The sequence below is a fragment of the Gordionus sp. m RMFG-2023 genome, chromosome 3, assembly GCF_954871325.1.
Source record: "Gordionus sp. m RMFG-2023 chromosome 3, tfGorSpeb1-WG-v2, whole genome shotgun sequence".
Taxonomy (NCBI): domain Eukaryota; kingdom Metazoa; phylum Nematomorpha; class Gordioida; order Chordodea; family Parachordodidae; genus Gordionus; species Gordionus sp. m RMFG-2023.
This window is the reverse complement of record NC_088777.1, coordinates 20,032,723-20,052,698: the sequence shown is the minus strand read 5'-3', so window position 1 is coordinate 20,052,698 and position 19,976 is coordinate 20,032,723. Positions and strand designations below refer to the sequence as shown.

Genomic DNA, 19,976 nt, shown 5'->3' with positions numbered 1-19,976 from the left:
TTAATTGCGAAATATCGGATAATTGCAAAATTATTCAGGTCCCATTTATATAACAATAACGTTAATTTAATCGGATAAGTGGAAAAATAAAAAAAATTTATCGAAAAAAATTATTCATCATTTTTTTTATTTAACCTTTTTCCATTCATTCATTCATTACCACGCCAGAAATTAATATAAAAATGGTAAAAAAATCATTCCAAACATTAACCCTGAAGCATAAAAAAGAAATAATTGATAAATTAAACACTACATCAAAAACACAATTAGCATCAAATTACAATTACAGTCAAAACCGTTTAATTGCATATCGCTTAAGTGCAAAAACTTTTAAATGCGAAAACCCCGCGATTTTGATAATAATTACTATGGTATAATGTTAAATTACATTTATAATTGCGAATCGGTTAATTGCGAAATATCGGATAATTGCAAAATTATTCAGGTCCCATTTATATAACAATAACGTTAATTTAATCGGATAAGTGGAAAAATAAAAAAAATTTATCGAAAAAAATTATTCATCATTTTTTTTATTTAACCTTTTTCCATTCATTCATTCATTACCACGCCAGAAATTAATATAAAAATGGTAAAAAAATCATTCCAAACATTAACCCTGAAGCATAAAAAAGAAATAATTGATAAATTAAACACTACATCAAAAACACAATTAGCATCAAATTACAATTACCACGTCTCGACAATCTACCGTTTAATAGCGAATAAAGAAAATCTATGCTCACAATTTCTAAGGAATAAACCTCCTACAACTAAAAGAGTTAGAATGAGTTGTTACCCAAAGACAGAAGCAGCTTTATTGATTTGGTTTACCCAAATGCGAAGTAAAAATTGCAGTCTAAATGGGCCAGTGATGTTAGAAAAAGCTATGTTTTTTAGCCAAACATTCAATGAAGGTAATTTATAGGCATTCCTACTAGCAGCTGGTTGCAGAGATTTAGGAAAAGAATATAAATTTTCATAATGTTTGCAATGAAAAGGGGAGTGCAGATATTATTAATGCAAATGAATGGAGCAGAAATACACTCCCATCTCTGATTAAAGATTATCAAAGGAGTAATATTTACAATTGTGATGAGACAGGACTATACTACCGAGCATTACCAAAGGGCACAATGAAATTTAGTGGAACTCAACCACTGGGCTTCAAACCAGACAAGGAAAAGCTCACAGTTCTTTTTATCATAAATGGGGATGGATCTGATAAAAAGTTATATGTTGTAGGGAAATTTAAAAACCCTAGGTGCTTTAAAAATAAAAAATTACCAGTTAAATACTACTCCAATAAAAGCAGCTGCATGACAACCTCAACTTTTGAAGATATCTTAAAGAATGGGATTCCTCATTAAAGAAGAAAATTTTATGTTTTGTGACAATGCATCTTGTCATAAAACAAAATTAACATTTAACAATATAAAATAATTTTTTTACCAGCAAATACAACATCATTAATTCAACCTTTGGACATGGGTGCAATTAGATCCTTTAAATGTCATTATAGAAAGGGTATCATGAGAAAAATGATAACATTGATGGAAGGAAATGACACCACCTCTTTTTATAAAAGATTTACACTTTATGATAGCCTCTATCTTATAAAATTTGCATGGGAGGTGACAAGTACCACAATCATAAAGTGTTTTATTGAAGCTAAATTTTTTGATAAGTCTATGGCATTTGATTGGGAATTGGAGGATGATATAGCATTAACTGACAACGAAGAAGATGAATTTGATCCCATATTTGAAGAATATGTGTTACACGATGATGCTAGCTGCCATGGAATTTTAGATGATCAGGATATTTGTAATCAGATAAGATTAGAGTTGGAAGGTTTAATTACTTAAAATTTTAATTAATCTTATTTTTTATAGAAGGTTATGAAAGCTCAGAGAATGACGAAGGGAACCTAGAGATATCTGATCATTTAATTACAAAAAATCAGGTTCTTAATGGTTATTATACTTTTCTTGAATATGCTCATGAACATCTAAGGGATCAAGATTCACTAAGAAAGCTAGAGAATATAGTGGAAAAAGAATTATTGACTCCAGAGTCTAGCCAAACTCTTATCACAAAATATTTTTATTAAATCTTACATTACTTTATAATAATTGTGATGCATGTATAATAAAATTAGTTCAAATAAAATCTTATGTTATAAAGCATTAATAAACTTTCATTCCAGCATGGTCTGTTATTTAATTTATAAGATTTGAATAGGCACAGGATTTTAGATCAAATATCATGTGAATGAAAACAAAACACTTAATAAACTTAAATTCTTTTATATTAATCTTATTGTTTCCAGTTTTTTAGGCAAAAATTTGGCTTTAATAATAAATTAGAATTTAAAAAGTGATAATATATTTGTGTAAAATTATATTTCAGTAAATTTAATGAAGGTAAAATGACAAAAGTAGTTAATGGAAATAAATATTAGGGTATTGTAAAGGAAAAAATGTTATTATCTTTCACAAAAGCTTTTTTTGATTTAATTCTTACATATCTTAAATAAAAAATGAGATAAAATCAAGTAAACAAATTTAATTATAATTTTATTCAATAAAAAATAATTTATTAACAACTATAATGCTAATACATAAATAATTACATTCTTTTTATAATTAAAAGTCTTGTTTTCTTTGTTCCTTTCTGTCTATAATCATGTCTAGATCTAGAGAAAATATAAATAAATATATCAAAATATATCACATTACTTTCAAGTGCTTCAGATATTTTAATATTATTTGATTGATCTAAATTAATTGAATACTTTTTATAAAATAATAACTTGATGAATTGACGATAAAAATATAGGATTATTGGTGGGAAGAAAAAAAAGCTATGATCATATGTTTCAACAAATAAGATACATTTTTAAAATTTAGTTTTTTTATTCGTTACATAACTTATTCAAATTAAAATATATAATTGGTTACATTAATTAAAAATTGTATTTATTGCAAAGTTTGATGGCTTATATGATTAAAATATATATAGATGATAAATATCTTTATAAAAAACACAAACTGATTTTTAATAAATAAATTGTTGAATTTTAATCGTATAATTGCCAAAAATCGGATAATTGCGAAATTTTTAAATATTTCGGTCCCAAGCTTTCGCAATTAAACGGTTTTGACTGTACCACGTCTCGACAATCTACCGTTTAATAGCGAATAAAGAAAATCTATGCTCACAATTTCTAAGGAATAAACCTCCTACAACTAAAAGAGTTAGAATGAGTTGTTACCCAAAGACAGAAGCAGCTTTATTGATTTGGTTTACCCAAATGCGAAGTAAAAATTGCAGTCTAAATGGGCCAGTGATGTTAGAAAAAGCTATGTTTTTTAGCCAAACATTCAATGAAGGTAATTTATAGGCATTCCTACTAGCAGCTGGTTGCAGAGATTTAGGAAAAGAATATAAATTTTCATAATGTTTGCAATGAAAAGGGGAGTGCAGATATTATTAATGCAAATGAATGGAGCAGAAATACACTCCCATCTCTGATTAAAGATTATCAAAGGAGTAATATTTACAATTGTGATGAGACAGGACTATACTACCGAGCATTACCAAAGGGCACAATGAAATTTAGTGGAACTCAACCACTGGGCTTCAAACCAGACAAGGAAAAGCTCACAGTTCTTTTTATCATAAATGGGGATGGATCTGATAAAAAGTTATATGTTGTAGGGAAATTTAAAAACCCTAGGTGCTTTAAAAATAAAAAATTACCAGTTAAATACTACTCCAATAAAAGCAGCTGCATGACAACCTCAACTTTTGAAGATATCTTAAAGAATGGGATTCCTCATTAAAGAAGAAAATTTTATGTTTTGTGACAATGCATCTTGTCATAAAACAAAATTAACATTTAACAATATAAAATAATTTTTTTACCAGCAAATACAACATCATTAATTCAACCTTTGGACATGGGTGCAATTAGATCCTTTAAATGTCATTATAGAAAGGGTATCATGAGAAAAATGATAACATTGATGGAAGGAAATGACACCACCTCTTTTTATAAAAGATTTACACTTTATGATAGCCTCTATCTTATAAAATTTGCATGGGGTGAGGTGACAAGTACCACAATCATAAAGTGTTTTATTGAAGCTAAATTTTTTGATAAGTCTATGGCATTTGATTGGGAATTGGAGGATGATATAGCATTAACTGACAACGAAGAAGATGAATTTGATCCCATATTTGAAGAATATGTGTTACACGATGATGCTAGCTGCCATGGAATTTTAGATGATCAGGATATTTGTAATCAGATAAGATTAGAGTTGGAAGGTTTAATTACTTAAAATTTTAATTAATCTTATTTTTTATAGAAGGTTATGAAAGCTCAGAGAATGACGAAGGGAACCTAGAGATATCTGATCATTTAATTACAAAAAATCAGGTCCTTAATGGTTATTATACTTTTCTTGAATATGCTCATGAACATCTAAGGGATCAAGATTCACTAAGAAAGCTAGAGAATATAGTGGAAAAAGAATTATTGACTCCAGAGTCTAGCCAAACTCTTATCACAAAATATTTTTATTAAATCTTACATTACTTTATAATAATTGTGATGCATGTATAATAAAATTAGTTCAAATAAAATCTTATGTTATAAAGCATTAATAAACTTTCATTCCAGCATGGTCTGTTATTTAATTTATAAGATTTGAATAGGCACAGGATTTTAGATCAAATATCATGTGAATGAAAACAAAACACTTAATAAACTTAAATTCTTTTATATTAATCTTATTGTTTCCAGTTTTTTAGGCAAAAATTTGGCTTTAATAATAAATTAGAATTTAAAAAGTGATAATATATTTGTGTAAAATTATATTTCAGTAAATTTAATGAAGGTAAAATGACAAAAGTAGTTAATGGAAATAAATATTAGGGTATTGTAAAGGAAAAAATGTTATTATCTTTCACAAAAGCTTTTTTTGATTTAATTCTTACATATCTTAAATAAAAAATGAGATAAAATCAAGTAAACAAATTTAATTATAATTTTATTCAATAAAAAATAATTTATTAACAACTATAATGCTAATACATAAATAATTACATTCTTTTTATAATTAAAAGTCTTGTTTTCTTTGTTCCTTTCTGTCTATAATCATGTCTAGATCTAGAGAAAATATAAATAAATATATCAAAATATATCACATTACTTTCAAGTGCTTCAGATATTTTAATATTATTTGATTGATCTAAATTAATTGAATACTTTTTATAAAATAATAACTTGATGAATTGACGATAAAAATATAGGATTATTGGTGGGAAGAAAAAAAAGCTATGATCATATGTTTCAACAAATAAGATACATTTTTAAAATTTAGTTTTTTTATTCGTTACATAACTTATTCAAATTAAAATATATAATTGGTTACATTAATTAAAAATTGTATTTATTGCAAAGTTTGATGGCTTATATGATTAAAATATATATAGATGATAAATATCTTTATAAAAAACACAAACTGATTTTTAATAAATAAATTGTTGAATTTTAATCGTATAATTGCCAAAAATCGGATAATTGCGAAATTTTTAAATATTTCGGTCCCAAGCTTTCGCAATTAAACGGTTTTGACTGTACATGAAGTTTTAATTGTTTTTAAAAATAATATTGAAATTAATACTTCAACAAAATCTTTAATTGATGAAGATGATGATTACTTTTGCCTTAAAAGTACCACATCCAATTCTAATAATTCATTAAATAATATTGAAATAGAGGTCCTAAATTATATGAAAGATGACAGGCGGAGTATAAATATGTTAAATAGTTATAAATATATAAAAGAAATATTTATTAAATATAACACAATATTACCCTCCTCAGCCCCCGTTGAAAGATTATTTCGCATTGCTAATATGGTTAATAGACCAAATCGTCATAATATTAAAAAATAGTGCTGATTTATGATGCTGATTTATTATTATTTACTAATTATATAATTATTAAATGGAATATCGCATTATCCTTTATAATAAATTTGTTATTTTCTACAATTTATTTTAAATATTTTTTTATAAATTTCTATTATAGATAAGTAAATAAAGCTTTATACATTTTGATTTTGACTATTTAAAGTTTTTTAAAAAAGTATCTTGTATCTTAGATACTTTTTTTTTAAAAAAAATACAAGTATCTTGTGAAATTTTTCTAAAGTATCTTGTATCTTAAATACAAAATTTTATAAAGTATCTGTATCTGTATCCTAATACAATTTTCTAAAAATTTGCCCAACCCTGATAATATTGTGCTTTCTATATATAAACATGAATTTTAAATAAAATAAATCAGTGAATAAATTTTTTTATAGGGCTTATAATTCTTAAAAATTATATAAATATAATACTTTTGGGATGTTCTGATTGATTTTTTTTTAATATTTCTATTTCGCTATCTTATAACTAAATATTAACCTTATGGATTGATTTTTTTTATTGTTTATATAAATTACATATTAACCTTACGGACTCATTTTATAATAGTTTGATTATATAAATTATTAAATTGATTTTTCGTAAACTATATAAGCATGAAAATATATTGCATTTTCAGTTAAATAATTTTTTAAATAAATAAAATAAAAATTTTAAAACACTTTCTTAATTTTGTTTTCCCTGCCAATTAACAAATACAATACTATAATCCATCATAATTTTAATCAATCATATGTTAAAATATAAGAACATATTTGATTATATTGTTTAAATATTAAATAAAGAATATATCTTAAAAATAATAAATTTACCTGTAAGTTTGCTTTTGACCATTGTTGATTTACAATCTTGATATAACTTAATAGCCTAATTATATTATAATATCAATTCATCAATTTTACTGTACTTCTAGATAATTATTAATATAAAATGATTGACTTTTATTAATTTTATTGAATTTGTAATTTCGCACCATATCTAATGTAAAAATTACTAAAAAAAAATCATTTAAAAGAATTGACGTATATGGTTTAGCAAGCCTCGCTAGCTCTAAATTTACTAATCATGATTGAAATAATATCTAGACATATTAAATACTCATAAAACTCTCTTAAATTATGAACGAGTGTTAAAATTTTGCTATAAAACTTAATTTATATATAAATTATTATACATATTAATAAAAATTAAAATTATACAAAAACCTTTTGAATATTTCATCAATATTTCATCAATATTTCATTTAAATAATGAATTATTTTAAATAATTTTAGTCTATAAATGTAAACTAATAAAAGCTATATTAGGATAAAATTTTAACCTTCTAGTATATTTAATTTTAAAATGAGATTAAGTGGCTTGGCAAACTCCGGAGATTTGAGAAATCATATTTTGAATATTTTATATATTTTAAACATCGTATTATAAATGTAAATTGTCTATTTGATAAAACCTTTGAAGCCAAATAGTAAGGCACTCAAGAAAGTTATTGAGAATTTAATGTGATGCTGAAATTGAGCTTTGTATAAATTTCAAATATTCTTATCATTAATATCAGATATTTTTATGATTCTACCAATATATTTACCCTACCATTTTACTAATTAAAAATATGCAATTAAAAAAAGTAATTTCAAGTTACTATAATTTATCATTTTTTTAATGTTATTTTACAGGGATTGGAATGAATATGAATGAATCTTTAAATTAATAATATAAAACCATTACAAAACATAAATTCTTCACCATTACAAAAAATTATTCTTTCGGAGACAAATTAGAATCCTCATTTAGGCCTCTTAATTTCTTATTCGCATCCACATATAATATATCCATAAAATAATGATCAGGATTTAAAATAGAACCTTGTGGAATGGGTGGAGATGGAGACGGATCTTTATTACCTTTTACAGTGACTCCATTTAATATATGATCTTCGTTATATTTATTATAATTCTGGGGTTGAGGAGTAGGCTTATGATCCAAAGAAGATTGACGATTTTTCTTAAGGGTATCAGGTGAAGCGAGTTCAGCAGAAGGACTGGGTGATAAAGAAAATGAATTTATACGAGTTACAATAATTTTGGGGTCGATATCCCTGTTGAGAAAAGAAGCGTCGGCCTTTTTTTTCTCTGATTCTCTCTCCCCTATAGGATAATTTATACTAGGATCTTTGAATCTTTCCACAGAAGGACTTGCGTTTATAATTTGAGCTGCCATGGGGTCGGTTGTATGCAACATAGTAATGCTGTCTGATTTGGGTAAATTTCTAATGCTTGATTTTTTAATAATATAATGCGCTGGCGGAAGAGACGATGAAAGTTCATGACTGGAACTAATCATGTTCGAAGGTTCCTCCATTTGAAACATACCCTCTTCATCTTTATCATTTCCATGTAATACGTTGTTAACACCTATTAAGTTGCCCTTGGCTGTCGAAGCCTTATTATCTATTAACCTACCCTTATCGATAGGGGTGAAAGTTAAAATTTCGCGATCAGTCATGGGAATTTTGTTCGCGATCATGTATTGTTTGTTTCCATCTGCTTTCATGTTCCCTCCTGACCTCAATTTATCATCTCTTTTTATCTTGGTGTCATTTAATATCTCGACGTCAGTGTGATGCTTAAAACTTTCTGCAAGCTTTTTTTTGTTCAACTCCTTGCGACTATTTAAACCCATTATTTCAGCTTCAATATTCCCAAAATCATCCGATATTTCTGCCGTAATTTCGATATCCTCATTTTGCGGTAATGAAATAGGAGGGATTGGGATCATGGGATCGTATTCAATTGCTTTAATATGTTCCATAGAAGATTTTTGAACTGCAAAAAGATCATAAGTTGGTTCGATGCCGCCTTTCTTAGAATCACGGCTAAGTGACTTGTTTTCTAGATCCGTGAATGTTTTATTTAAATTCAAAATTTTGGGGATATTTGTTTTCACACCTATTCCAGCTTTGAAAGTTGTTGCATCTATAGATGGTTGTCCATTCGTGTTGGGTAGAAATTCTTTATTCAAGTTACTTTTAACGATAGATTTAGCGAACGATTTATTTGAGTTAGATTTATTACTAATTGGCGAAACGTTCCCTCCCTTTTTCTTACTTGGTTTAGTTTCTAACATTTTGTTTTTTGAGGGTACAAATATTAAACTGGGTGTGGTATTTACAGCCTTATCCTCCTTTAAAAGGTCAGTATTTGTATATTTATCAACTAATATTGTAGGTGGATCAAATCGTATGCTTCTTATCACCTCTAAGCAATTTCCCATTCATTTTTGACGTGATATTTTGAATGGCAGAAAGAATTATTTCTACTATTACTGAGAGAATTTGTAAAATCAAATATCAAAACGTCAATGATTAATATTGCTATAGTATTTATGAATAATTAAAACTGACATCATTTTAATTTTATTTGCATCGTCAGATTTACATGCATAATTTAAATAAATTTTGATGATTTCGGAGAAATTAAAAACTATTTTAAAACTTTACAAATGTGCCAAAAATATTCGATAACTGCTTGCACTCATCAAGAATGTTCAATCGCCAGAATGCTCTCGCCTTTAATTTTTCTATGATTTTTAAAAATTATTTAAGCCATTTAAAATATAATATAAATAACTTAAATTAATTTTAATATAAATTCCTGTTTTAATGGTCTCGTGAGAGATATCAAAACAGTATTATAATTATAATGATAATATAACAATTTATAATCCTGGAGCAACATGACTATTATTATCCATATGATTTTGAATATAAAAGTAGTTATTATACAATAAAAAAATGAAATGCATTATTAATAAATTTATTGCGAAAGAGGCAAGTTTATTATTTTAGAATGTTGAAAAATTCTTTTTCATAGTAACTAAAACTGAAGATAAGCTGGCTTTCAAATTAATAATGATTGTTCTTTATGTAATTTTAAATCGCCGGTTGAACTCTTAAGAGAAATTTTTATCTTAGGAGTAGGGTTGCCTGAGCTAGACAAAGAACTTCGGTCAAAATATACCGAAGGAAATATCACTTTTGAAGATACTGTTCGTTTAGCAATCGCGCTGTCTTAATTGGAGAAGGAAGCCCAGGCAGAAGTTATTAAAATAAATAAACATAAGCCTACAAAAGGTCATAAAAATACTTATTTTGGAAATAATAATTTTATTAACGTTAATAAATTTAATAATAATTATAATTATAATGCTAACAAATTCAACCATCATAATTACTATATTCTTAATAATTATAAATCAAGTTTTAAACCTAATTTCAACCAAAAAGTAATATGCTTTCGGCGCGGAAAAGCAAACCACATAACGAAAGAGTGTACGCATGCTATACAAATGATTCTACCACGGACACCTCGCCTGTCATTTCCTAATAAAGCTAAAATCGATGTAAAGATAAATGGGCTGCAATTTACTATGGATTTTAATACTGGTGCTGCGTGCAGGGTTGCCAGGTCAAAATTTTCAAATTGCGGGAGAAATTTGGTATTTTACGGTAAAAATATGAAAATTGCGGTAGAAATAAAAAATTTGCTAAAATAGGCCCGGCCGGGATTTTGAATTGACTTAATTATCCGCCTATTATTTTTTATAATTAGTTTATATAAATACAAATTCGATAACTATTTTTCAAAATAAAATAACATTTTGATTTATTAAAATATCTTAATTTATAAAATAACCAACGATCCTTTTTAAATATAAAAGAATGTAAACAAGATAAAATTTTATAAAAAAACTAACGATTTTAATTTTACAATGAAAAAATATATTTTATGCGAATGTCCCGCAAAACATCTGTAATTGGAAATCTACCTTGTGTGTGTATAACATTATAAAGATAGGCGCCTAATTTTCACGTATCACGTTTAAGTACATAATAAGGTAATATTGTACTCATTTCAATGATAATTATTTTATTTATTATTGTTCAATCACATTATTTTAATCAGTGCAGGAGAGTGTACCTACATCCATTGCAAAACAAAAATATTATCCAAAAATAAGAAATAATACAGATGCAACTACAGTTGCAGAAATTGTAATCACTTATCTTGTAGTACAACATTCACAGAACTACTAATGATTACAATGTGGGCAGGCGCGTACGCAGGAATTTGGTCTGGGGGGGGGGGAGGTAATAAATTTTTTTAAGAAATATTATAGTTATTTAAAATATTAAGCATAAATTTATTAGGATTAATAACTTTTTTAATACACAATTTTAAACTAATGTGAATTAAAAAAATTATATATATAAACCGGCATTGAAAAACTATAAAATAAATGTGAATTATAAAATATAACCACCATATGAATCACTTAAATGACCCAAAATTGAAATTTGAATATTTTTAGCCTTTAAAATTTATATATAAAATATAAAAATTTAAACGTTAGAAATATAAATTAACACAACAAGCTTCTTAGGAATAATTGTATTTTGTATGTTTTGAGCTAATTTTTCAATTATCTCATCCTTGCTTGGCGTTAAATGCCTATGAATATTCAAAAGATCCAAACCATTCAATCTACTTTCAGAAGTTGTACTACATAGGTAAGTTTTTCAGAGACCTGCCGGCCCCCAGGTGGATCGTATTTTAATTTTTTTTTAAATATATCCGGGCCGGGCTGTATATTTTAAAACTACATATTTGAAATCGCCATTATTAGCTATAAAAATCAAAAATAAATATAATATATTTTAAAAAAATTCGGGCCGCGCCTGAAATTTTTTTTTTAAAAAAACCGAGCCGGGCCAAAAAAAGAAAAAAAAATCCGGCCCGTGCCCTGCAAATAGTATCTCTACAGGGCTCTGTTATTCTTCTTAAAAAAAGAATGTTTTCTCATTAGTTTACTAATGGGAAGAGTTGCTAATATATATAACCATTTTAATACATTGGGAATATAATCTAAAATGTGTTTGAAATAATGCAAAGCATCCATAGCATTTTTTGGAACTATCAACCATAGTTATTCAGCTAATAAGGTATCATAAGATACTTTCATCTTCATGATAAAAATTTAATAAATATTTATTTTTTTTTCTATCATTATCTGAAAAAGATTGGGAAGGCTTTTGCGCAAGTAATATCTGCAGATTGGTAAGTGTTGCATGATGAATTAAAAACCATTCATTTATTTGGGTTATAAATGTATCTAAGAGAGGGAACATTTGTTTTATAATACTCTTCTACTGATTCTTTATTAATGTTTTGATGATGAGCTTGCTTGTTGCAAGTCGAGGGGGAAAAATATTAAACACTTATAGCTCTGCTTTTGACTCAACAATAACATATAAAATATGAAATTCTTCATCAACATTAGCTCTAACTTCCTTGAGTTCTAATAAAATGCTCTCCGCTATTCTTATCTTCTTAATCAAGTCATGTCATGTTTTTGAAAAGTATTACATAAAATAGTTGTATAATTAAATAATACATTCTAATGAGAAAAAAAATTTGAAATAAGTAGTGCTGTAAACATTTCAAAAAAAATTAAACGGGTTCGCGTTCAACGTTCATTGACAAAAATCGAACGCGTTCACGTTCAAGTTAAAGGAACGCGTTCACGTTCATGAACCGTTCAAAATTATGATAAATTTTTTTTTAAATTTTATAATATAAATAAATGTCTTATATTTATTAACACAATATTAGCCATGTTAAAAAATAATATAGTTTTATTTTGATAATATAATTTTAAATTCAATATAATATATCAAATAAAAAGATATTAAAATTTTTCTTATTATTTTTTAATTACATTATTTTTCAAAATTTTCAGCTCAGCTGATAGACAGGAACGCTTGGCAGTTAATACGGCATTAGCTTTACTAAATGCGCGCTCAAGGGTAGATGAAGGGATTGCGATATTATACTTAGTAAATAACTCTTTACGTGGGGAATTTATTAAAAACATTTATTGTTTTGTTATTTTCTTCAAAGAATTGAGATAAGTTATCCTCCTCCAATCCATTCTCTACTTCCTCGACAAAAAAAAGGATATCTCGAAATTATCAGTTCTTGCATTATCATTTCTAGGGTTTTCAAAGCATTTTTTTCAATAACGCTATAAGTTTATCTTTAATAGGTTCGTTCTGTGGAAGTTTTATCCATGACCATTGAAGCTTGAATACTGGATGTATAATTGCAGAAAGAACATATTGATCTTCATATATATGTTCAAATCTTTAAAAAAAATAAAATATATGTAATTAATTGAGAGTTATAAGTTTCCTTTTATTAACCCAATTTAATATACGAATGGTTGACTATATTTGAGGCCACTAATTTTTTTAATTTTAAAATAACTATCGTTATTCGTAGGGGTCAAATATCCCAAATGAATTTTTCTTCAAATTTAATGATTTTACTTAGATATATTATATATATAAAATAAATTAATTAATATTACAATCAAATGTCGTTTTAAATTGGAACCTGAAGATTTTGACAATATAATACTTTTTGGGCACATTTTACACTTGGTAAGCATTGAATTAGTTCCTTCAATATAGGATGCTACTGTAAAACATATATCATATTTGGCCATTGTAATGATAATTCATCTGATTTTGGATTTTAAGAATCAGATGATGAGGATTAAATAATAATATCCATGCTTATGTTAATCTATTAAATTAAAATATAAACAATAATATTGAAATTAATAAACTTTGTGTTAAAAAAATTGAAATGTGAAAAGGAAATACGCAGCCGATTATAAAATATAAATAATACTTTTTTTAAAAAAATTCGAAAATATTAAATTTTTCAAATAAATAAAAATAAGAAGTATTTTTAAAATTGAACGAACGTTAAATTCGAACGCGTTCGTCATAAAAAATGAACGCGTTCACGTTCAAAGTTCGTCAAAAATAAAAGGAACGCCATTCTTCAAAAAAACGAACTTCGTTGAACGCGTTCGTTTACAACATTAGAAATAAGTATTAAATCCAAAAATTTTCTTGCTTCTGAGGAAATATTTCTTTCAAGCCATTGTGATATTTCAGTAATAGCATTAATAATCGGCTTTTCTAACTCCATAAAAGCTGTTACTGCTTGATGGCAGATCTCGTTTGACAAGGAGTTTCAGGGATAAATATTATTTGACTAGAAATTTAGATAAATATTACGCCACTAAAATTTGAAAATAATAAGTAAATATTACGATATGGAAAACTTGAAATCGAAATTAATTGATAAAGTAAAGTAGATGAATGTGAAAAATAAATGTAATTAAATATATAAATATGAGATAGGAATAAATATTAACAATAATATTTTTGAAAAATATAAACCGGCATCTGCATTTTTTAGCTTTGGAGGGGGGTGGGGGATTTGCTCCCCCTCACTGCGTACGCGCCTGAATGTGGGTAGAATCTTTCCCTATAATATTTAACGACTCCAAGATAAATGAAAACTACTTGTAAAACAAAAATGAGCAAGGATATCATCAATGTTTTAGAACCTGAATTCAGGAGGTCAATTCTTGACAATTTGAAAGATGGGCATACATATGCAATTTTAACAGATGCATCTAATAAGGGAAATATTAAAATATTTCTTTTGACCCTTCGCTATTTCAACAAAATTAAAAACGTTTCAAGTAAACTATTAAATTTTTCCCCCTCAATTAGTGAAAAATCCAAAGACATAGCTAACCATATAATGGTAAATATAGCAGATTCGAGATTATCAATAAATTGCATGTCAGCTTTCTGATCTGATAATGTCTCAGTGAATTTGGTAAAAGCAGAGTGTATTTACAGAATTGAGTCAGCACAATGTTGGTTGCGATATGTTCCTAACCCGCCATCGATAGAATTTTAAAATTTTATAAACCTTTAAATATTTCTTAAATAAAGATTATAAAAGCTTTCCTAACATTTTGAAAATTTTTTTCAATAATGAATGGCAGAGGTATATTTAGGAATGATTTCACATGTAGGAAATCTACTACATGCTGTTAATGTGCAGTTGCAATCAGAAGAATCTTAACAAAGATTCCAAAATTATGTTGCAGATGTGTACATCTTTACAGTTAAAAATTGACAATAGATTTTATGACGCCATTGCTAAAACTATATTAAAATGTTCAAATATTTTAAAAATACCGATAGACATTGATGTCTTGTTTGAGGATATTGTAATGCTCTCTATTTTTGATTTACAATGTAAAAAATATATTTATTTTATACGAATGTATAAATAACAAATATGGAAAATTAAATATAATGTTAATTAAATTTTATTTGAGATTTAAATAATGGAACTAAACGTTTACCGTCCTTATTGAGATGAGATATTTATAAAATTCCTGGCATGACATATTATAAATTTGTTTAACCATTAGCTCGGCCTCTAATGTTGTTAAAGCAATCCGATTTCTCTCCTTTTTCAAGGCAATCTTCATCAGCCTAAAAATGCGCTTGGATGAGGCTTTAGAATGAGGTAAGGATAAGACATACTCGCATATTTTTTCCAAGCATAGGGATTTATTATTATTACGAAATTTTTTTACCCATTTTTTCTCTGCTTTTAGACCATCTAACTTTAAGTATTCTGGCGAAACATAAAAAATAGAGAGAATTACAATATCCTCAAACAAGACATCGTCTTTCGGTATTTTTAATATATTTATTAAATTACAAAAACCATCAATTGACGGTTTCTGTTTCTAGGTCATAATATTTATACATTTGTAAATAGAGTTATTAAAATCAAATTTTGATTGTAAATATTCTAAAATTGTCTTAATAAAAATATCTGCTTCATTTAAAAATGTATTAATTAGAGTATTATTTGAACATTTTAATAGAATATTTTTAGCAATAGCGCCATAAAATTTATTATCAATTTTTAACTGTAGAGATGAACAGAGCTGTAGCATAATTTTGTGAATCTTTATTAATAAAGAATATTCTGATTGCAACTGAATATTAATTGCATTAAGTAGATTTCCTACATGTGAAACTAATCCCGACTCAAAAAAATTTTTCAAAATTTTAGGACAGCTTTTAAAATTATTTAAGAAAAGTATTTTTTTAAGGGTTTGTAAAATTTTAAAATTCTATCGATGGCAGGTATTAATGACAACCACCTGGTAGGTATATATCGCAACAAATCACACCATTCCAAGTCAGACCACTCCACCTACTCTTTTAATTCACTAACTCTTTTAGTTGATGAATTAAATTCGTTAAAACATTTCATCATAATTATTTCGACCACAGATAGTACATTCATTGCCTACTTGCAAGAAATGTAGTATATGGCATATACAGCCAATTGGTATTAATTCATTATTGTGCTGCCTCAATCCGGTAAATACACTTTGGTTTTTGCCAAAATTTATAGAGGTATTATCAGCCCAGAAAGCTGACATGCAATTCATTGATAACTCTGAATCAGCTATATTTACATTATGTGGTTAAATACATCGTTAGATTTTTCACTATCCGAGGAAAAATTTTTAACAGTTTTATGGAAATGTTCTTATTCTTGTTAAAAGAGCGAAGGATCAAGGGAAATGTTTTATTCCTTATTAGATGCATCTGTTAGAATTGAATATGGATGCCCATCTTTCATATCGTCTAGAATTAACCTCTAGGATTCAGATTCTAAAACACTTGTGAGCCTTGCTCATTTTTGTTCTACCACAAGTAAGGTTGCACTTATATTGGAATCGTTAAATATCATGGGGAAAAGATTCGACCCACATTGTGATGATATAGCTCTGTGAATGTTGAACTACATGATAGGTGTATACGATTTCCTCAACTGTAGTTGCATCTATATTATTTAATATTTTTGGAGAATATTTTTGTATTGCAATTGATGTTGTTATACTCCCCTGTACTGATTTATATGAATGAAATGATGTTGATTTATTATTGGATAAAAATAAAACAGTATAGAAAGAAATTGACAAACACTAGACATGTTTTTCGAATAAATATTTAAATTTATTTTAAAAATATAAAAATAATCAATTACTGCTCTCAATATTATTATTTATATAATAAAAACGTTAAAATACTAAAAAAAAATTGTGGTAGATTTTTGCGGGATATTTTTGTAGTGGGGAGAACTGTAATGTATTAATATAAATATAAATTGTATTTTGTTAATTTGGTTTTAAGCTACAATTTATTGTAATAGATTAAATAGATAAATGTTTTTGTAAAAGTATATATGGATATATTTTCTTATTGTAAACATCTATCTATAATATATATAAAAGCCTTGTAACAAAAATCATGTCACACTTTTCATGTCCCACTTTTCATATCACACTTTATAATATATATTTAAAAAATCGTTAATTTTGAAAAGTTCCTATGGCCCAATTGGGCAAGACTTACAAATCTAGATAGTTTATTGGACTTGGGTTCGAACCCCGGCAAATGTTTTTTTTTCTTAATCTGACAAAATTAATCAAATAGATACGATTCAAAATTTGTAGCTACTTTAAAATTCAAACTATTTTCCTGCACAAGATAATTAAATACATTTAGAACTTTATATGCATCAAGTACCAATTCAAGTACGAGATTTATTTAAATACTCTTATAATTCTTGAATTTATGTATAGTTTAAATTTTAAACCATTATATGGGGAATAAGAATTTTCTCTTTTATTTGATGAGGGACGAATCAGAAATTTTCCTATCTTATGAGGTGTTATTTAAAAATTTATATTTATTTGGGGTATTCTAAAATTTTTCATTATTTTTATAAAATATGTTAAGTATATATTTAGTAATTTTAATTTTATAATCTAAAAATTTATTATTGCTTGATGAGAGTTTTATGTTAAAACCCTTAAGAAGGATCCATTCCACATTGAATTTTATACAACTTTATATCTCTTAATTAGGTAATTTTTATGCATAAGTAAATATTTGCATCTCTCTTATCTTTTCTGAAATTGGCCTTTCTACATGCATTCCATAGTTTTGTATATTTTCTCATAACTTCATGATTTAATTGTAGAATGTATATTTTTCATAACTTATTATAACATTTTTGATTAAATGTATAACTTTTTTATTTTACTTTTGACTATGATTAAAGTTAACCTCCTATTATTTGTTAACTTAGAATATTTTTTTATTTTTTCTTTTGTAATTTAATAACAATGTCTTAAATTTAAATTTATATTTTGTAACTAAGTAATAAATTTGGAAGGGTGATGGTTTGTTTAAAATTTAAATTAGGATTAACATATTTTTAGCATGGCACTTTAATATGTATTCATGATTTTCATATAAATACTAGGAGCTAACCAGTAGAATGATAGGTAAATCAGATATTTCCCCTTTATTTGATCCTAATTTTGAAAAATTTTCTCAATAATATAAATGGCAAAAAAAATATATACATAATAGACAGATTTAATTCTTATAAACCCCTACATCACACCTATTTTTCTGGATCCAAGGAAAAAATAAATTATTCTGAGTTTTCCTAGGTTTGGGAAATATTTTTCACAATTAATATGGGCTTGGAAGTAGCTTGGGAAACATTTTTTAAAATTAATAGAGTCTTAGATTCCTGAAAATTTTTTAATTTTAAATATGGGTTAGAAATTGCCTGAAAATTTCTTTTGGAGGCCAGGCCTGATCAAAAACCAAGGCCCATGCAACTTTCATATTCTGATTGTATTTTTAAATGCATTGTGACTTTTTATATATTTTATTTCAGTTCTTAACTATCAAAATTATTATGGTCTTTTTGAGAAAATTTTCCCAAGTGCGAGGACCTGGCTTGTAAATTTTTTTAATATTAGGCATAGGTGTAATATTTAACACAGAATATTCATATGGCCCTCAGGTAAAAGCTAATTTAAATATATTTTTATTCAGAAATAGTTGTCGTATTCACTCTCAGTCTTAATGGGTTGGCCTTTGTCTGAAGTAGGGGTATTAAAAATAGATATAGTTTTTAGAGATTTACCTATCTCCCGGGTGGGTAAAATTTTGAAAATTACTATGGGTTGGCCAGGCTTGGGAAAATATTTTTTATAAAATTTTATAGGTTGGGCTGGGTTAGAAAAATATTTTTATAAATTATTTTAGGCTGGGCTTGGGGAAAATTTGTCAAAAATATTATGAGCTAGAATGCTCGAGAATTTTTTCATTATTAACTATGAGTCATACATTGGCCTAAAAAAAATTTTTGCAGGTCTGGGCTCGGCCTGATCAAAAAACCTAGGCCCATGAAAATATGATTTTGATTGTAATTTTAACATTATGATTATTTAAATATTTTATTTCAGTTCTCAACTACCAAAATTATTATATTCATTGGGCTTGGAAGAATTTTTCAAAATTATTATGGCTTTGTACTTTACCTGGGATTTTTTTTAATATTAAATATTAGGTATAAATGATCAGTAATATTTAACAAATAATATTGGTATTATCAAAAGCTTTAAATTTAATTTTACCAAACCATAGTATTTACACTTAGTTTTAATGGATTAAACCTGGCATGAAGGGGGGGGGGGAAGGATTAAAAGAATAATAATTGGATATTATTTTCAAATAAGAGGTAACAACTATCATAAAAGTAAGAAGAAAATTCTCATTCCCCGTCATTTTTGACGGGCTATCTTCTAGTATAATATTTTTTTATACATAAATAAATTACTTCATTTCACAAACCAATCAACGCATGTGTAATCCCACTAGAGGGATTCCATTGGTCTATGGAATAAGTGTTATTCCGTCAGTCCTGATATTGTCCTCTAAATAAAGTCCCACGGGTTCCAAATTTAATAGAATATTGATTGAGTGGAGAGTCTAGATCTAGGGATAGCCTCACGTTCTTTGATTTAATTAGGAAGTGATATCTGAAAAGGCCCTTCAAAACAGCGTTCGAGCAAAGGAATTCAAATAAATGCTGGATTAGACCTAAATTTCAGACTTGTTGCCTGGAGGATAAAGGCAA

At 26.7% G+C, this 19,976-nt stretch overlaps 2 protein-coding genes and 2 long non-coding RNA genes across 4 annotated transcripts; 2 read left to right on the top strand and 2 right to left on the bottom strand.

The window, feature by feature from the left end:
• The first annotated feature begins 1,430 nt into the window (after nucleotides 1-1,430).
• On the top strand, nucleotides 1,431-2,136 carry LOC135926572 (jerky protein homolog-like). The gene is made up of 2 exons (XM_065462494.1): nucleotides 1,431-1,854; nucleotides 1,896-2,136. The coding sequence occupies exons 1-2, from the start codon at nucleotides 1,488-1,490 to the stop codon at nucleotides 2,111-2,113; spliced, it is 585 nt and encodes a 194-aa protein (XP_065318566.1). The 5' UTR covers nucleotides 1,431-1,487; the 3' UTR covers nucleotides 2,114-2,136.
• Nucleotides 2,137-2,563: 427 nt separating this feature from the next.
• On the bottom strand, nucleotides 2,564-2,915 carry LOC135927409 (uncharacterized). The gene is made up of 2 exons (XR_010572076.1): nucleotides 2,742-2,915; nucleotides 2,564-2,698 (listed from the first exon to the last, which is right to left on the bottom strand). It is a non-coding gene; the product is annotated as an uncharacterized LOC135927409 (long non-coding RNA).
• Nucleotides 2,916-3,182: 267 nt separating this feature from the next.
• Nucleotides 3,183-4,613, top strand: LOC135926521 (jerky protein homolog-like). Its single transcript, XM_065462428.1, has 2 exons — nucleotides 3,183-4,335; nucleotides 4,377-4,613. The coding sequence occupies exons 1-2, from the start codon at nucleotides 3,966-3,968 to the stop codon at nucleotides 4,592-4,594; spliced, it is 588 nt and encodes a 195-aa protein (XP_065318500.1). The 5' UTR covers nucleotides 3,183-3,965; the 3' UTR covers nucleotides 4,595-4,613.
• Nucleotides 4,614-5,044: 431 nt separating this feature from the next.
• LOC135927361 (uncharacterized) lies at nucleotides 5,045-5,396 on the bottom strand. Its single transcript, XR_010572061.1, has 2 exons — nucleotides 5,223-5,396; nucleotides 5,045-5,179 (listed from the first exon to the last, which is right to left on the bottom strand). It is a non-coding gene; the product is annotated as an uncharacterized LOC135927361 (long non-coding RNA).
• Between the last annotated feature and the right edge of the window lie 14,580 nt (nucleotides 5,397-19,976).

Bases quoted from the DNA above. Each gene is read 5' to 3' on its own strand.
- LOC135926572 (XM_065462494.1), top strand. From the start codon at position 1,488: ATGGGTGCAATTAGATCCTTTAAATGTCATTATAGAAAGGGTATCATG. The intron at 1,855-1,895 runs GTTTAATTACTT...TATTTTTTATAG, and splicing joins GATAAGATTAGAGTTGGAAG to AAGGTTATGAAAGCTCAGAG.
- LOC135926521 (XM_065462428.1), top strand. From the start codon at position 3,966: ATGGGTGCAATTAGATCCTTTAAATGTCATTATAGAAAGGGTATCATG. The intron at 4,336-4,376 runs GTTTAATTACTT...TATTTTTTATAG, and splicing joins GATAAGATTAGAGTTGGAAG to AAGGTTATGAAAGCTCAGAG.